General features: G+C 37.1%; 1 protein-coding gene across 1 annotated transcript in view; it reads right to left on the bottom strand.

The window, feature by feature from the left end:
• DCC (DCC netrin 1 receptor) overlaps positions 1–15,174 on the bottom strand; it is a gene marked incomplete at both ends in the record, with an annotated part of 1,034,810 nt that overhangs the window by 653,477 nt on the left and 366,159 nt on the right. Inside the window, one exon of the mRNA XM_084252763.1 lies at positions 14,354–14,674. Coding sequence (XP_084108889.1) covers positions 14,354–14,674 — 321 coding nt within the window. The remainder of the gene's footprint in view (positions 1–14,353; positions 14,675–15,174) is intronic.

Genomic DNA, 15,174 nt, shown 5'->3' with positions numbered 1-15,174 from the left:
TCTGTTCCCCGCTCTGTCTCTGGTGAATCCTCTCACCCCCCTGCATCTCTGGCCTGTACCCCAGCTCTTGTATGCAAAAATAAATAAATCTTAAAAAAATATTTTCTAAAAGTCTTTCAAAAAGACGTTTTAAATGTAAAACATTTGTACTCTAGATATTTACACAAATTCTGGTAGGAAAAACATAGAAAAGATAACTAGTGTCGGAGGAGGCAATTTAAACCTGCAGGCAAAATAGAATAAGAGTGTTTCTGAACTACATTGCTAAGCAGACAAAGATAAAATGTGGGATAATTTTTTAAGTGAGTTAGATAAAATTAAGATTGGTATGAAAATATAGCTATTAACCCAAGTCATATTAACATGAACCTTAAGTCCAATGGTATATTGAATATTTATATCTTTAGTGACCTTTAATTTCAAATGTTAAAGATTAACTGGGGTGATGAGCTAATTTTCAGTTCAGATGTCTTCCGACACGCAGGAGTCCCAAGGTTGCCTGGTGCAGAGAAAGTTCATGGCAGCCATGACCAACCAAACTTCAGACTTGTGCTAAATGAGAGTTATGAGAGGTTGTATTTCAAAATTATCAAAGCATATAATCAAAACCTTGGGGCCTCCCTGGTGGTGCGAGGGGTTAAGCACCACACTATGAAGCTATCCACAGCCTCTGCAGCACAAGATCCCCAGCAGGCCAGGGAGCAAACCACATGGCGAAGCAAACCTCTCCTGTCTCACCCACCGCTCCCCTCAGCAGTGTATTTCAGTTGTCTGCCTGTTCTGTTCCCCACTCTATCTCTGGTGAATCCTCTCACCCCCCACATCTCTGGCCTGTACCCCAGCTCTTGTGTGAATACATACATGAATCTTAAAAAAAAAAAAAACAACTTTACTGTTACCCAATTACCTCCCAGTGCAGTCATTATTTTATTAAACCTGATTACTTCAGGCATGGGTATTAATCCCCACAGTACTGGTGCTAAGAGTTTCTAAAGAGGCACATGTAACCTTATATTTTTGCACAGGGCCTATCCAGATGGGGAAAGGTGAGACTCAGGAGGGAAATAGCCCGGAGAGTCACAGGGCTTGCAGGCATGTACATATGTGACCCTGCACGGGAATAAGGCGCTTCCTCAAGAAGCTTCTCTTCCTCAATAGCCACAGGGTACTTAGGGAATCTTCAATAGTTACCCCAATTCTCTACTTTTGATAAAACTTCATTTATTTAGCCCTTATGATGTATAGCATTACTTGGTCATCTTCATGGCAACTTTATAAGGAGGTCCATTTGACAGATGAGAAAGTAAAAGCCAGAACATTTCCATGGATTGCCTATGTTTATAGAAAAGGTAAATGGTAAATACTAGAGATAAAATTCTAAATCCTGGCTGGCTGGCTCTGAAGCCTCTGCTCTTAAGCACCTGGTATGGTTCCAGAGGCTAGCCAGGTTCTAGAGGCTGCCCACCTAAGGAAGTGAGGGAGATAATACATAATTTATATCCTCATGAAGTTCCTCACTAGTGGAAAAGTGTGTGTTTGTGTGTGTATGTGTGTGTGTGTGTATTGTTAAAAGCATATGAAGGGGGATGCACAGGTGCTGTGAGCACAAAGAAGATGGGGCCTCTCCTAGCCTAGAGGGGCAGTTGAATGTTCTTAATGTTGGGCTGCACAAATAAGTCTACTGAATCTTATTAAAACAAATGTAAGTGTTAGCATGATGGATGAGAAAGTGAGGCATACAGAATAAAATGTGTAAAATAATGAATACCAAAATATGTTTGTTTAGGAAACTATCATAAAAACTGGAGGGCTGAACGCGGATAGAGTTATAGATGGGGCTTAGGGTTACAGAGAGGGGCAGACTCTGAACAGTCTTTTTTTTTTTTTTTAAGATTTACTTATTTATTTACACAAGCATTGGGTACAGTCAGAAGCGCGGGAGAGTGAGAGAATTCACAGAGCCAGAGCGGGGAACAGAACAAGACAGACTGACAAAGTACACTGCTGAGGGGAGCAGCGGGCGGCAGGAGATGTCTGCGTGCCATGTAGGACCCTCGCCCAGCGGCCGGGGATCGAACCGGAGCTGCAGAGGCTGTGGGCAGCTTCGCAACCCACCGCTCAACTGCTGCACCACCAGGGAGGCTCCAGACTCTGAACAGTCTTTAGGCTACCAGAATGAGTCCCCCATCTGACATAGAGATACATTCCTCAGTTGCTGCAGGAAAAAATTATTTTCTTTAAGCAAGGCAAAAACTTATGTCTGTTCATGAGTAGTGGCAGTCATCACTCGGACTGGAGTAAGCAATACATTTCAGTGATATTTACAAGTTAAGGAGAAGGCAGCTCTATTGATTCAGTCAATGGCAGTGAAACAGATGCTGGCAACATGCAGCTTAAGTCCCTGCTAACAAAATGTCCTTGAATTTTCCAGTATCTATTAAAATGCTGATACCCTTTAACTCAGCAATTACCTTGATAAGTATGTGTATTAGAGAACTTGTCAGTGATATGTATGAAGAGTAGCCACTAAATACATGAATATGCATTATGCCATTATTAACAAAAGTAAAAATGTATAAGCAAATGAAATATGTATCAATATACAAATGGTAAACCATGAAAATATTAAGCAGGAGTTTCAAGATATATGATTGATTTGTAATAACAACTATAAAAACTGCCTGTATTATATATCTTTAAGTGAAAAATCAAGCTACAGAATATTTACAGGACAATCAGGTAGTTTTATCAATGTTTAAAAAAAAAAAAACAAACAATAAAGATTGAAATTAGATTACTGGCTGCCAGGGATTGAAGAGAGTGGAAAATGGCATTGATACAAATGTTTTAGAGTTAGAAAGTAGTGAGGGTTGCAATAACTTTATGAATATATCAATAATGAGTAAACTGCGTGCTTCTCCAAGAGTAAAGATTATGGTATGTAAACTCTTTCTTAATAAAAGCAAAAATCAAATCCCAGTATTTGTGTATGTGTTTGGAGGGAGAAGGGTGGGGGTTACAGGAGACATTTACTTTATCTACAACTGTTCTCTCCAAACCTAGAGTCCTCCTGGGCTGAGATTCAACAGGAAATAACCTTAGAGAAATAGTCATGATATATGCTCATGAAGTGCACAGCGTCCTGGGGACCCAAAGGATGCCCCTGGAAGCAGTGCTTGAAGCTATAAATACTAATTATTTTTTATGTTAGGTTCCAGTCTTTGGAGATGAATTCTCGTTGCAAGAGGAACCAAAGAAATCCAACTTAATAAAATCAACCAGCACTGGAACTTAATGTTGAAGGTATCTACATAGGCTTTATCAATCTTTAACACACTTTTAAAAATAGACTCCTACTTGGTGAGATGCTCCAGGTAAATCTCAGCACATGATACTTTATCAACAGTCCTTTTAAGGAGGGTAATGTTTTGGGCTATACTAAAAATGATTTTGCTTTCTAAAATACAAGTTTCTTAATTGCATTAGCTTTGAGGTGATGCTTTACAACACTGTGTATGATTTACGGGTATAGGTTCTCACCTCTTCAAATGTCAACAACACCCACCACCAAAGCACCCATAATACTCCACCTTAGTCCATTGGGCTCCTTCTTCCTTTACTTCCCCCCCCCCACCCTTGGTAACTTCAGTACCATGATACCAAAGGTTTGTTCTAATTGAGTTCTGTCTGCTTCTTTGTTTTTCCCCCTCTATATCCCACCTGAGTGAAATCATCTGGTATTTATCTTTCTCCTTCTGATTTATTTTACTTAGCATAATGTCCTCCAGTTCCTTCCATCCATGTTGTTGCAAGTGGCAAGATTTTGTGATTTTTTCACTGAGTAGCATTCCACTGTAGCAATGCATATTCCCTATCTTCTTGTGTTGTTGTTGTTTTGTCTAAAGGACAGGTTTATCAGAAGAAAGAAAGAAAAACAGAGGCACCTGCATAGTCACATGTGGGCAGGAGAGCTCACGCCTTCTCCTCTTAACCTACTCATCTGTCACTGAGTATTTAGCTTGTTTCTACGACTTGGCTATTATGATTAGTGCTGCAGTGAACATAGACGTGCATCTATCCCTTTGAATATTATTGTTTTCCTATCTAGGAGTGGAATTGATGGATCATATAGAAGACCTATTTTTTAATATTTTAAGAAAGCTCTGTATTGTTTTCCATGAGGCCTTGAGTACTTCATATCCCCACTCACAGTCTGAGGGTTCCATTTTCTCCACACCTCACCAATACTTGAAATTTCTTGTCTTTTTGATATTGGACATTCCGCAAGCCTGAGGAGGCATCTCATTGTGATTTTGATTTGCATTACACTGATGATAACTGATGATGAACATTATTTATTTGGTCAACTATATGTCTTCTTTTAAGAAGTGTCTTTTTAGATCTTCTGCTCAATGTTTAAGTTATTTGTTTTGTGTTGAATTGTTTTAGTTCTTTGTTGATATTGGGTAGTATTTCTTTGTCAGATATATGATATGGCAATATCTTTTCCATTTCATTTTAATGATTATTTGCTTTGCTATGTAGAAGTGTTTAATATAATATAGTCCCATTTGTTTATTTTTTGGTTTTGTTTTCCTTGTCACTGTAGTCCCCAAAGACATGAATAAAACCAATATCAGAGAGTGTGCCATGTTTCATTCCATATATGTTACAGTTTCAGGTCTTCTATCCACCTTTTTAATCCATTTTGATCCATTACTGTTGGTATGATGTATAAGATAGTGGTCTATTTTCATTCTTTAGCATGTGGCTATTCAGTTTTCCCAACACCATTTGTTAAAGAGACTTTCCTTTCTCCATTGTAAACTCTCAACTTCTTTGTAAATAAATAACTATCCAAATAAGTGTGAGTTTCTTTCTGGTATCTCAATTCTATTTCATTAATCTGCATGTCTATTTTTTAAAGATTTATTTATTCATGCATACAAGAGCTGGGGTACAGGCCAGAGGTATGGGTGTGAGAGGATTCACCAGAGACAGAGTGGGGAACAGAACAGGCAGATTGAAGTACACTGCTGAGGGGAGCAGCAGGTGAGGCAGAAGATGTCTGCTGTGCCCTGTAGGTTGCTCCCTAGCTGGCCGGGAATCAAACTCGTGCTGCAGAGGTTGCAGATTACTTCATAGGTTGTATCTCAACCCCTGCACCACTAGGAGGCCCCTGTGTATCTATTTTTAGTCCAACATCATACTGTTTTAATTTCTATAGTTTTGTAGTATAGCTTGAGCCTAGGAGTATGACTTCTATTCTTCATTTTTGTCCGACTCACTCTAGCTATTTGAGGTCTTTTGTGTTTCATGTAAATTTCAGCAATGTTTGCTGTACTTCTTTGAAGTATTCCATTGTAAAATACAATTTTTAATAATGTATATAATAGATCCTAAGTAATGGGTTATAAATCAAAAATAATTTTTATGACTATGGTGTTCACTGATTAAGATAGCGGTTGATATAGGAAGAGCCATCTAAGTGGAAAGATGTGTGTGTGTGTGTGTGTGTGTGTGTTTTCTGTATTTACGTATGGCTATTTGTTATTTACCTCTGGTGACCTGAGCTATAAATGATGTAAAATCAGTTGTTTCTAGATCATACTGGGAAATAATGTAAACAATAGTATACAGATTCTGATACATATTCATTTCCCACCTATACCAACATCAACCATAGAACTTGGGGCTTCACTGTCCTCTAGAAATTAGAGCCCCCTCGCTCTGTATTGTCCAGTTATATTAGATACCTCCATATCTGAGTGTCATTTAGAAACAGCCTCCAGGAAAGGAACCATGAACAAAAGATCCACTCTCTCCAAAACTGTGGAGATTTTCAAATCTGCTTTTCAATAGAAAACACTCTGGCCTCTGGGGCAAAAGCAATAGACTTTGTCTTTTAGTACAAAGCCTCCAAAGAAATTTTAGTTATGGCCCTGGAAATGGCAGCTTTGACTATTTATGTTATGTGATGCTATGCTATGTCATGTTATATAAGATATATATGCATGCACTTCCCCAGTATATTATGAAATGAAAAAATAGATGTTTGAAACCAACCTGATTATTTATTTACTATCAAAAATACTTGGCACTCTGTCTTATTATTTCTTATGCTAAATTCACTATTCAAGGTTCAAAACAAGTTATTTGGTACCTGAAGAATATGTGGCTCCTTAATGTATCCATATGTGTACTGAGCGACTAGCAATCAGCTCTCTGATTTATTCTAATTCTTACTTCTACCAAATAATAGACATATTTAATAATTATGGTAGAAATGACCAAAGGAATAGACTACTTACTGTAGAACACTTAAAGATCATAAACATAAAACTGGACGATTGAAAACCATTAACATCTTAAAGTGATTAGAGTAACTATTTTCAATAATGGTATTACGTATTTTAATCTTTATATAGTGATCCAGACAGGAAATGTTTAAAATGATTTATGGACTATAAACACTGAGAATTTACATGATTTTTTTCTAACTTACTTTATAGAATATCTAAGTCTGAATGTTTCCCTACTTTTTTTATTCTACTTTGTAGAAGAACTTTACGTCTAATATGAATATTTCTCCATATAATGTCAAATTTAAATAAAAATGCCTTACAAAATTTATTATGGGCCACAATTTCACCAGGGATTTACAATTATGCCACCTGATCTACCTACTTATTATGATTTAAGACTGATGTTTATAAAAAAAAAAGTCAAGTTTTGTTATTCTAAAGGGGCCTTCTAGAACAGAAAGGAGTTTTTGGTTCCCATCACTGACTTATTTTAAATAGCACTCCTTCATTTTTATTACAATACCAGCAAAAAATCACACTGTACCTAGCTTAAGGGTTGGATAAAGAACATGTACTCTGAAGACACTGACTTTTTTAGGATGACTAATTAGCTATTTCCATTGTTACATGAATTAGAACTTATAACAAAGAAAAGGAAATGAAAGGTTGGAAGATTTTTTTGTTATTTTGTTGATGTTTTACTATTAAAAGCCCTGTCAAGTTCTCCTTTATAATTTTTATAATTTTTCAGGAATATTATTTCTGTTTTAATTTTATTGCAGAATTAATTGATCTAAGGAGGAGGCAACTAAAAAGCCTCCTGTTATTTAAGTTTAGGGTGTGGGAGTAGGCGGGTAAGTAGGCTTTGGGGCAATATTGGTGATTATTCCAGCTTTATTTGACAAGAAAATTATAAGATTAGCATACATACAACAATTACTTGTACTATCACATATCTTATATTTTCTTTCTCTCCCATGCTTATGGCACAAAACAAAAGGAGCATTTAGCTAAATGGAGATAATTAAGATCATTAAGAATTATGGAGTCAGAACAATTTATTTTCCTGTTTGTCATTTGAAAATAAACAATATCCCCATTGGTTTAAAATAAAAATCTTTGCTCTGTAACTGAACCTTTCCAAAATAGAATTTTGAGAGTATTCAAGGGCCCTGGGATACATTTTCCAAGCTGCTTCACTGGATGAACTTGACCTTCTAGGCAAGATTCTTATATTTGTTCCTGTAGAGAAAAGGAATATGAGCATTTTTCTTGCTGTTTCCTTTATATAACATTTGAGTGACCCGAGGCGATGTAGTTTATTCTCCCTTCTCTTAAGACAAGCTCCTTTTTCTGTTTCCTTTTAAGTAAAAACGTAAAGGTCAGGTTATCATTTCACAAAATGTTCCATTCTGCTGAGGCAATTCTAGCTTCTCTCACCATAATATGCTTTCACTAATTATTTCATAACTCATTTAAATGGGAGGCATTCTGGAGGGAAATCCATTGAAACAACTCCTCAAGTAACTAATTATTTTTTTTAAACACAGGGGAATTTTAATTATAATGCCTGTGTTATTTAAAAGCAGAGTGCGACAATTTGCATCTTGAAACATCTATTGTAACAGGGAAGAAAAAAAATGTGTTCCTGAATGAAATAACAACTCAAGTAAATGCAATTTAGTTGGCCTTTTATTTTCTTGATTTTCAAGAAACAAACAAAAAAAAATGCAAACTTGGCCTGAATTATAAAGCCACTAACAAAGATAAAAGATAACTAAAACCCTTCCTCTAAAAGGGCTATTTATAAATTTATTTTAAAAATTACATACTCTCTATATTTCAGGAGAGATTTATCATGTGTCACTATTTAATGTAAAGGTAAAGGCAATGATGGCAAAAATCTTTTCATGTTAGAAGAAAACATCTAAATCATAGTTTTCCCATAGAGTTGATATTCTCAAGGAACTAAGAATAAACAAAATCAAATTACAATAGTGTTATTATTACCAATTTTCCCTTCTTGCATATATTGGAGAATTTTATTGATTAAAAATAAACAACTAACTGGGTGGGAAACTAACTGTTCACATGGTCACTAAATCTAGTCCTTAAATTGAGAGGCAAAGTGATGAATAAATAGACTAGGTAGGAGGCCACCGTAAGAACTCACAGTTGTGAGTTCTGGTCTCTGTAGAAAGTCACTGTTTCTTTCACTTTGTTCTTGATGTGTCAGTGTGGATATCTAATCATAGGACATTTTTGAGAATTACGAGGCAATACATATGAACATATTTTGCAAAGAGCAAACTGTTATGAAAAGAAAAAAATATAGCAAGTTGGCTTTTAACTAATGAAAAGAAAAAACAGCATGGCTTTAATAATGAATGAGAGCCTTCTCCAAGAAGTTCAGAACAAGCTTTCCTAGCACATGTCACTTTGGCATGTGGATTAATTTAAGATGAGATCATTTGAGGTCATGCAAGCTCATGACACAATTTTACCATTTCCTTAATGACCCAGAAGAATGAAAAATCCTAATACCCACAATTAAGATTTTTACCAGAAATAATCTTTCTAAGGGGAAAACCTACCCATATGACAGGGTAGACATCTAAGTACAGAATATCTGGTGTTTTTCTTAATCCCTCTCTCCTCATCAGATGAGTCCCTCTCATCTCTCTCCTTGAAGTTCCAGGCCCCTGCCCCATTCCAAAAGCTCAGAATGGATACCCTCAGTGCGCCCCACTGGCTTTAGAATCTATGTCTGTGTAGAATCTCCTCTGTACAGTTGAAGTTAAATTTGACATTTCTCTTACCAATCAGTCTGATATTAATATGATTAATCAACCAAAAGGTAGTAGGGAAATTGTTCTCTGCCTTAGAAGGTTTTATAGGACTAGATTCTATTTATAAGTCTTCATAACCTTAGGAAGTAAGTTACCTTTATATTTATTTTATAGAAGAGAAACTAGAAGTTCAAAGAGCTGGCAATGTCTGGAGGATAGAGATGTGTTTGGTCAAATGTGAGCTCACCTTGATGCTATGGGTTATGAAGAAATGAGGAACTGGCACATGTCTTTCTTTTTTAAGTAGCATATGACTATTTCACTGTTATCCATCTTCTAATTTGTAAGTCTTCACTAGTTAATGTGTAGACTACTGAAATATTAAGGAAATCATTCCAATTCAGTCCATCAAAGGTATGTTTACAAAGGCACACAAGCAGGTAAGTTTAACTAGTACTATCAAGTTCAATAAAAAAGGAGAAAAAGTTCTTCTGCCCATTTCTTGACAGTATTGTTTCCCTTGTTTTTATTGAGGCAATCGGTGGGTTGTCTCTCTGTTTTGGTTAATGTCTCCTGCTGTACAGAAGCTTTTTAGTTTGATGTCATCCCAGGTGTTTATCTTTTTCTTGACTTTCTTTGCTTTGGGTGATGAGTCTTTAAAGATGTTACTGAGATGTATGCTCTGTAGTATTTTACCTATATATTTTTCTATATATTTTATGGTTTCAGGTCTTATGTCCAGGTCTTTTATCCATTTTGAGTTGATTTTTGTGCATGGAGAGAGTAGTCTAGTTTCATTTTTTGGATATGGTGGTCCAGTTTTCCCAGCACCATTTATTGAACAAACTGTCCTGGCTCTATTTGCTCCTTTGTCAAAAATTAGTTGTCCATATAAGTGTGGCTATACTTCTGGGCTCTCTATTCAGTTCCATTGGTCTGTGTGTCTGTTTTTGTTACAATACCAAACTGTTTTAATTATTATGGCTTTATAGTATAGCTAACTTAAAAGACATTTCTCCAAAGAGGAAATGCAAATGACCAACAGGCATATGAAAAAATGTTCAACATCCCTGATAATAAGGGAAATACAAATCAAAACCACACTGAGATACCACCTTACACCAGTAAGAATGGCACATATTTAAAAAACTAGTTACAACAAATGTTGGCGAGGATGTGATGAAAAAGGAACTCTTCTAAATTGCTGGTGGGAGTGCAAACTGGTCCAACCACTGTGGAAAGCTGTCTGGAGTTTCCTCAGTCTACTAAAAATGGAGCTACCATATGATCCAGCAATTCCACTCCTTGGGATCTACCCTAAGGACATAAAAACAGTGATTCAAAAGAACACCTGGTCCCCTATGTTTACTGCAGCACTATTTACAATATGTAAAACCTGGAAACAACCCAAATGCCCAAAGATAGATGATTGGATCAAGAAGATGTGGCATATATACACAATGGAATATCATTCAGCAATCACAAAGATAAACTCATGCCATTTGCAGCAACGTGGGTGGAGCTAGAAGGAATTATGCTCAGTGAAATAAGCCAGAAGGAAAAAGAAAAATACTGGATGGTTTCACTTACAGCAGGAATATAGGGGAACCAAACAAGACATCGGTGTTAAAAAAATAGTAACAGTACAAAACACAACAAAGCAAAAACAGACAATTATAAATCAGAGACATCCTGCAGGGGAGGAGGAGGGAGGGAGGGAGGAGCACAGGGGACTAAGATAATGGCGCACAGGTGCACTGGGGGAGGAAATTCCTTAGGGACGACACCTGAGGGGGTGGGGTGAAACAAATATTTTTTAAAAATGAACAACAATGTAAAAAAAAATTAAAAATAAGGAGAAAAAGGAATGGAGGAGGCAGAAGGGAACAATGACTTAAAACTTTCCATGTATGGCATAAATCGCCTCGTCTTCACTAGTAAAACAAAAGTCTATGAACAACTACTAAATATACCTGATGATTTGCTTCTAGAGAGTGGAGAGGGTGGTAGGTGAACCATTATAAGTTCGACTCTAGGGCCTCCCCTAGTGGCACAGCGGTTGAGCGCCGGGCTGTGAGGCTGCCCGCAGCCTCTGCAGTGCCGGTTCGTTTCCCCACCCCGTCGCAGGCAAGGGTCCCACAAAAAAAAAAAAAAAAAAAAAAAAAAAAAGTTTGACTCTATTTCTGTCTTTAAGAGAGGCTAGATAAAGGTATATACAGGGAAATACTGTACTATTTTAGATTAGCACTAATCAGATGCAAACTAAACCCCCACATTTCAGCCAGTACTGGCCAGGTTGCTTTGAAATGGACACTTAGGAGCCCAGGCAATCCTTATCCACCAAACTCGCAACCATCAGGAATGCCAATAGCACCTGTTACACTGAGACTTTTAACAAGTTGTTGAATGGGAGGGTCATTCTTTGTCTTTCCTACTCTGTCCTTCTCCGCTTAAGTGTGCTCTAAGGGTTTAAAGAGCACTTGAGAAGCCCCTAGAAAACAGTATGTGAACAGTGCATGGCAAGACCATTACATAGGTGATTACTGATTAAAGACAGATTTCACTGGCCACATTTCTTTTTATCAAAAGACACTTTGAGAAATCAAAAATGGAAGAGGGACATTATTTTAAATGGGCTCTGCATGGCACCTGGACCCCAAGAACAGATTTTTTTTTTTGCCCAAGAAAAGCTGACTGTTACCTTTTAGTGGTGACTGCTTTATTGACTGCTAATGCTTTAAAAATGAGATTAAATCAGGCCCATGGTCTTTATTACAAGGAAGATATATGCCCCTCGTGTATTCCAGCGGTTTGGCAATCTTAACCTCAGCAGACATAACATTGATGTATGCTGTGTTGCCAAACGGCATGGTAAGTGTTTAAAATGCTGTGAACAGCCTTATTGCCTTGAAATGATACAATCTAATATTAGATTGTAACTCAGTGACTGAATCTGCCAGTCTATCCTTGTACAGAATATGAAAGTCGAAGCCACTTTATTTTAATATCTCACAGGAAAGGGATCATTCTTCATTTCACCACTAAAAACAGAACAGGCAAAAGTGAATCTAGATGGCAGGAAAACTGAAGTCACAACAGACCAGGCCATTTTCATTAACAGCACACATACATCGGTCTTTTGGAACAGGGCATCAAAAAGTTAGCCAAATTCATTCAAATTGGTACTGTGAGTGACAGATGGGTGGAGTCGAGAGTCCAGGAATTCTCTAATGAGAAAAAAAAATAAATAAAAATGCACCCTTTCTACTCCATATGGAACATTCCAGAAAAACAGCTTTTACCTCAGCCCAGTTCCCTTTGTTCCTTTTAATCAATCAAAATTGACATAGAGACTTTCAGTTCTCATAGAACACTTTATGTTCATCAATCAAATTCCAGACACCCATCACTCAAAGGTCCTGGAGGCTTCTAGCCTTGTTTCATGATCAAGATGCCACCTCATGTGTCTCCAGAGTAAAGGGAACGTTCTGCATCTGTGCTGCAGTGGGGCAATACTAGTGGTGGGCGGGGCGGTGGGGTGATTAACCCTCCCAGGGGTGGAATGGAGTGGCTTCTCAGAATAAGGACTTTCTGGTGCTACAATAAGGCAAGTCTAGGTTAAACCAGGATGGATGGTCACTGTACCTCCAGGTGAAAACATAGCTCACAAGGACATTACATTGTTTACAATACATTATGGTCGAAATGATTAAGAGAATCCTTTGAGGAAAAAGACGCCCCAAGAGTGGCATGACACTAATCTTATTGCACATCTATGAAATCTTCTGACACCACCACCTGATAAAACCACCGCTTTTTCAACTTTGTTGCACTTTCATTAGAAAATGAAAGGTTGGGCCTCCCCGGTGGCGCAGCGGTTGAGCGCTGGGTTGCGAAGCTGCCCGCAGCCTCTGCGGCGATGGTTCGATCCCCGGCTGCTCCCCGGCCACCAGAGGAGGGTCCCACATGGCGTGCAGACCTCTCCTGCCGCCCGCTGCTCCCCTCAGCCGTGTCCTTCGGTCCTTCTGCCTGCTCTGCTCCCCGCTCTGGCTCTGGTGAATTCTCTCACCCTCCCACGCTTCTGATTGTACCCAGTGCATGTATAAACAAAAAACAACCAACCAAATAAATAAATAAATAAATAAACATGCCTCTATAAAAAAAAAAAAAAAAAGAAAATGAAAGGTTGCCCCTCCCTGTTGTCCTAGAAAATGAGTCCTCAGTCTCATCACACTTCCAAGATATAGACTGAATGAGACTTTGGAAACACATTTGAAGCAATTAAATATAGGCTCTTGGTTTTTTCTCAGACCTAAAGGTTAAGTTTGAAAGCAGCTCTGCAACATGTATTTGAAGGTGTAAATTTATTTTAGGTTGGATCCATTTGCCTTGTTTAGTGTCCCAGATCAAAATTACACACGTTCACACACACGCACGGATGCACGCACATACATGCACACGTGCGCGCATGCACACACACACACCAAAGTTCAATCCTTAGACAATCATTATAGAGAAGAATTTGATTCTTCTCCCTCAGGCTTATTTAACACTGTTGGACCCAAATAATTATGGAATTCCTCTTTACCCAAAATAAGTGGAGCAGAAATAGCAATATCAACAGATAACACAAATATTCAAAAACACTGTTTTTTCAGGGTCTACACCGCTTTAAAATATCCAGATAACAATAAATTGTTTATCTTACTGTTATTAAAACCAGCACATTACCAAAAATTAAGATTTTTAGAAGCACTAATGAAAACATTTGAAAGCATTTGGACATCTCGATGTTGTAGGTCAAATCATTACAACTAAAATAAAATTTACTGTTGTGAAGTAAAAATATATATATATATATATATATATATACAAAATGACAGCATTATTAAGCTAAAAATGGAATTAATTTGGAAATTATTTTCCAATTATTTCTTACCATCCGTGGTAAGAAATGGATAGTCCTTCCTTAGACATAAACAGTAGATCAACTTAAGCTAGACTTAGTTTTAAAAACCTCATCATTCTGTTTAATTGTTGAGATCCTTCTGTTACTTCCCACGCTCATTTTAGGAGAAAAGTCAATTAAACCATGAAGGAATAAACATATATTTTATATATACATATAGATACAGATAGATTCATTTTTCTTAAAAAATGTATATTCTTATACATTTATATTCTGTAAACATTATTTCCTTATCCTCACAAAGGAGCAAGAGGAAATGGAGAAGAGAAGAAAGCAGAATATGGACTTACCTGCCACTGCAACTTTTGCTGTCCGACTAATAATGGACCCAGAATCTCCTAAAGATGCCTCACATTGGTAAAGTCCCTCATCTGGCTTATGGTGCCTGGAGTGAAGTATGTTCTGTATCAGCAGAGATCCATTTGGAAGTTGCTGCTTCCTTTCATCCATCCCCAAGGCTAAGTGGATGCCATCTTTTTTCCACGTGATGACTGGGATTCCTCGGTCAGACTCAGCGGAGCAGTTCAGGAGGACGTTTCCTCCACGCATGGTGACAGCATCAGAAGGTTCTGACAGGAAGTGCAGTGATGTGAAAGCCTTAATCTGGAAACCTAGAAAAGGGACAAAGGAAACATCGTCACTTACTCAAATAAGTCTCAGAGTTGAAATTCCCTGCCTTTTTCAAAAGAACTGGGGCTTTGATAAATATTCAAGAGTCAAAGAAGCTTAAAATGAAGTATATTGCGTAAAAGAAGTAAAAAAGCATAATTAATGAAACAATTAACCTAAAGCAATACTATGATAAATTAAGAAATCATACAAATATAGTCATTATTTCTAGTCATATAGTAACTTTTATATATAGTCACAGTCATTATCACATATCAATGAATACTTGAAATTTAGAGGAAAAAACTAATATTAAAAAAATAAAAAACTAGATATTTTAAAGTAGCAATGGTTCATAGCGGAGTACCTAAGATTTGAGAGACTATTTCTATCTTTGCATTCTGATTATAGTATCCATTAAAATTTTTAAAAATAGGCAGTGTTTCATGAACAACAACAAAAGTCAACCAAGAACAGAGAAGGAAAATTTATTTAGAACAAA

This window comes from Talpa europaea, assembly GCF_964194135.1.
Source record: "Talpa europaea genome assembly, chromosome: 13".
Lineage (NCBI taxonomy): Eukaryota > Metazoa > Chordata > Mammalia > Eulipotyphla > Talpidae > Talpa > Talpa europaea.
This window is presented reverse-complemented; position numbering and strand designations above follow the sequence as displayed.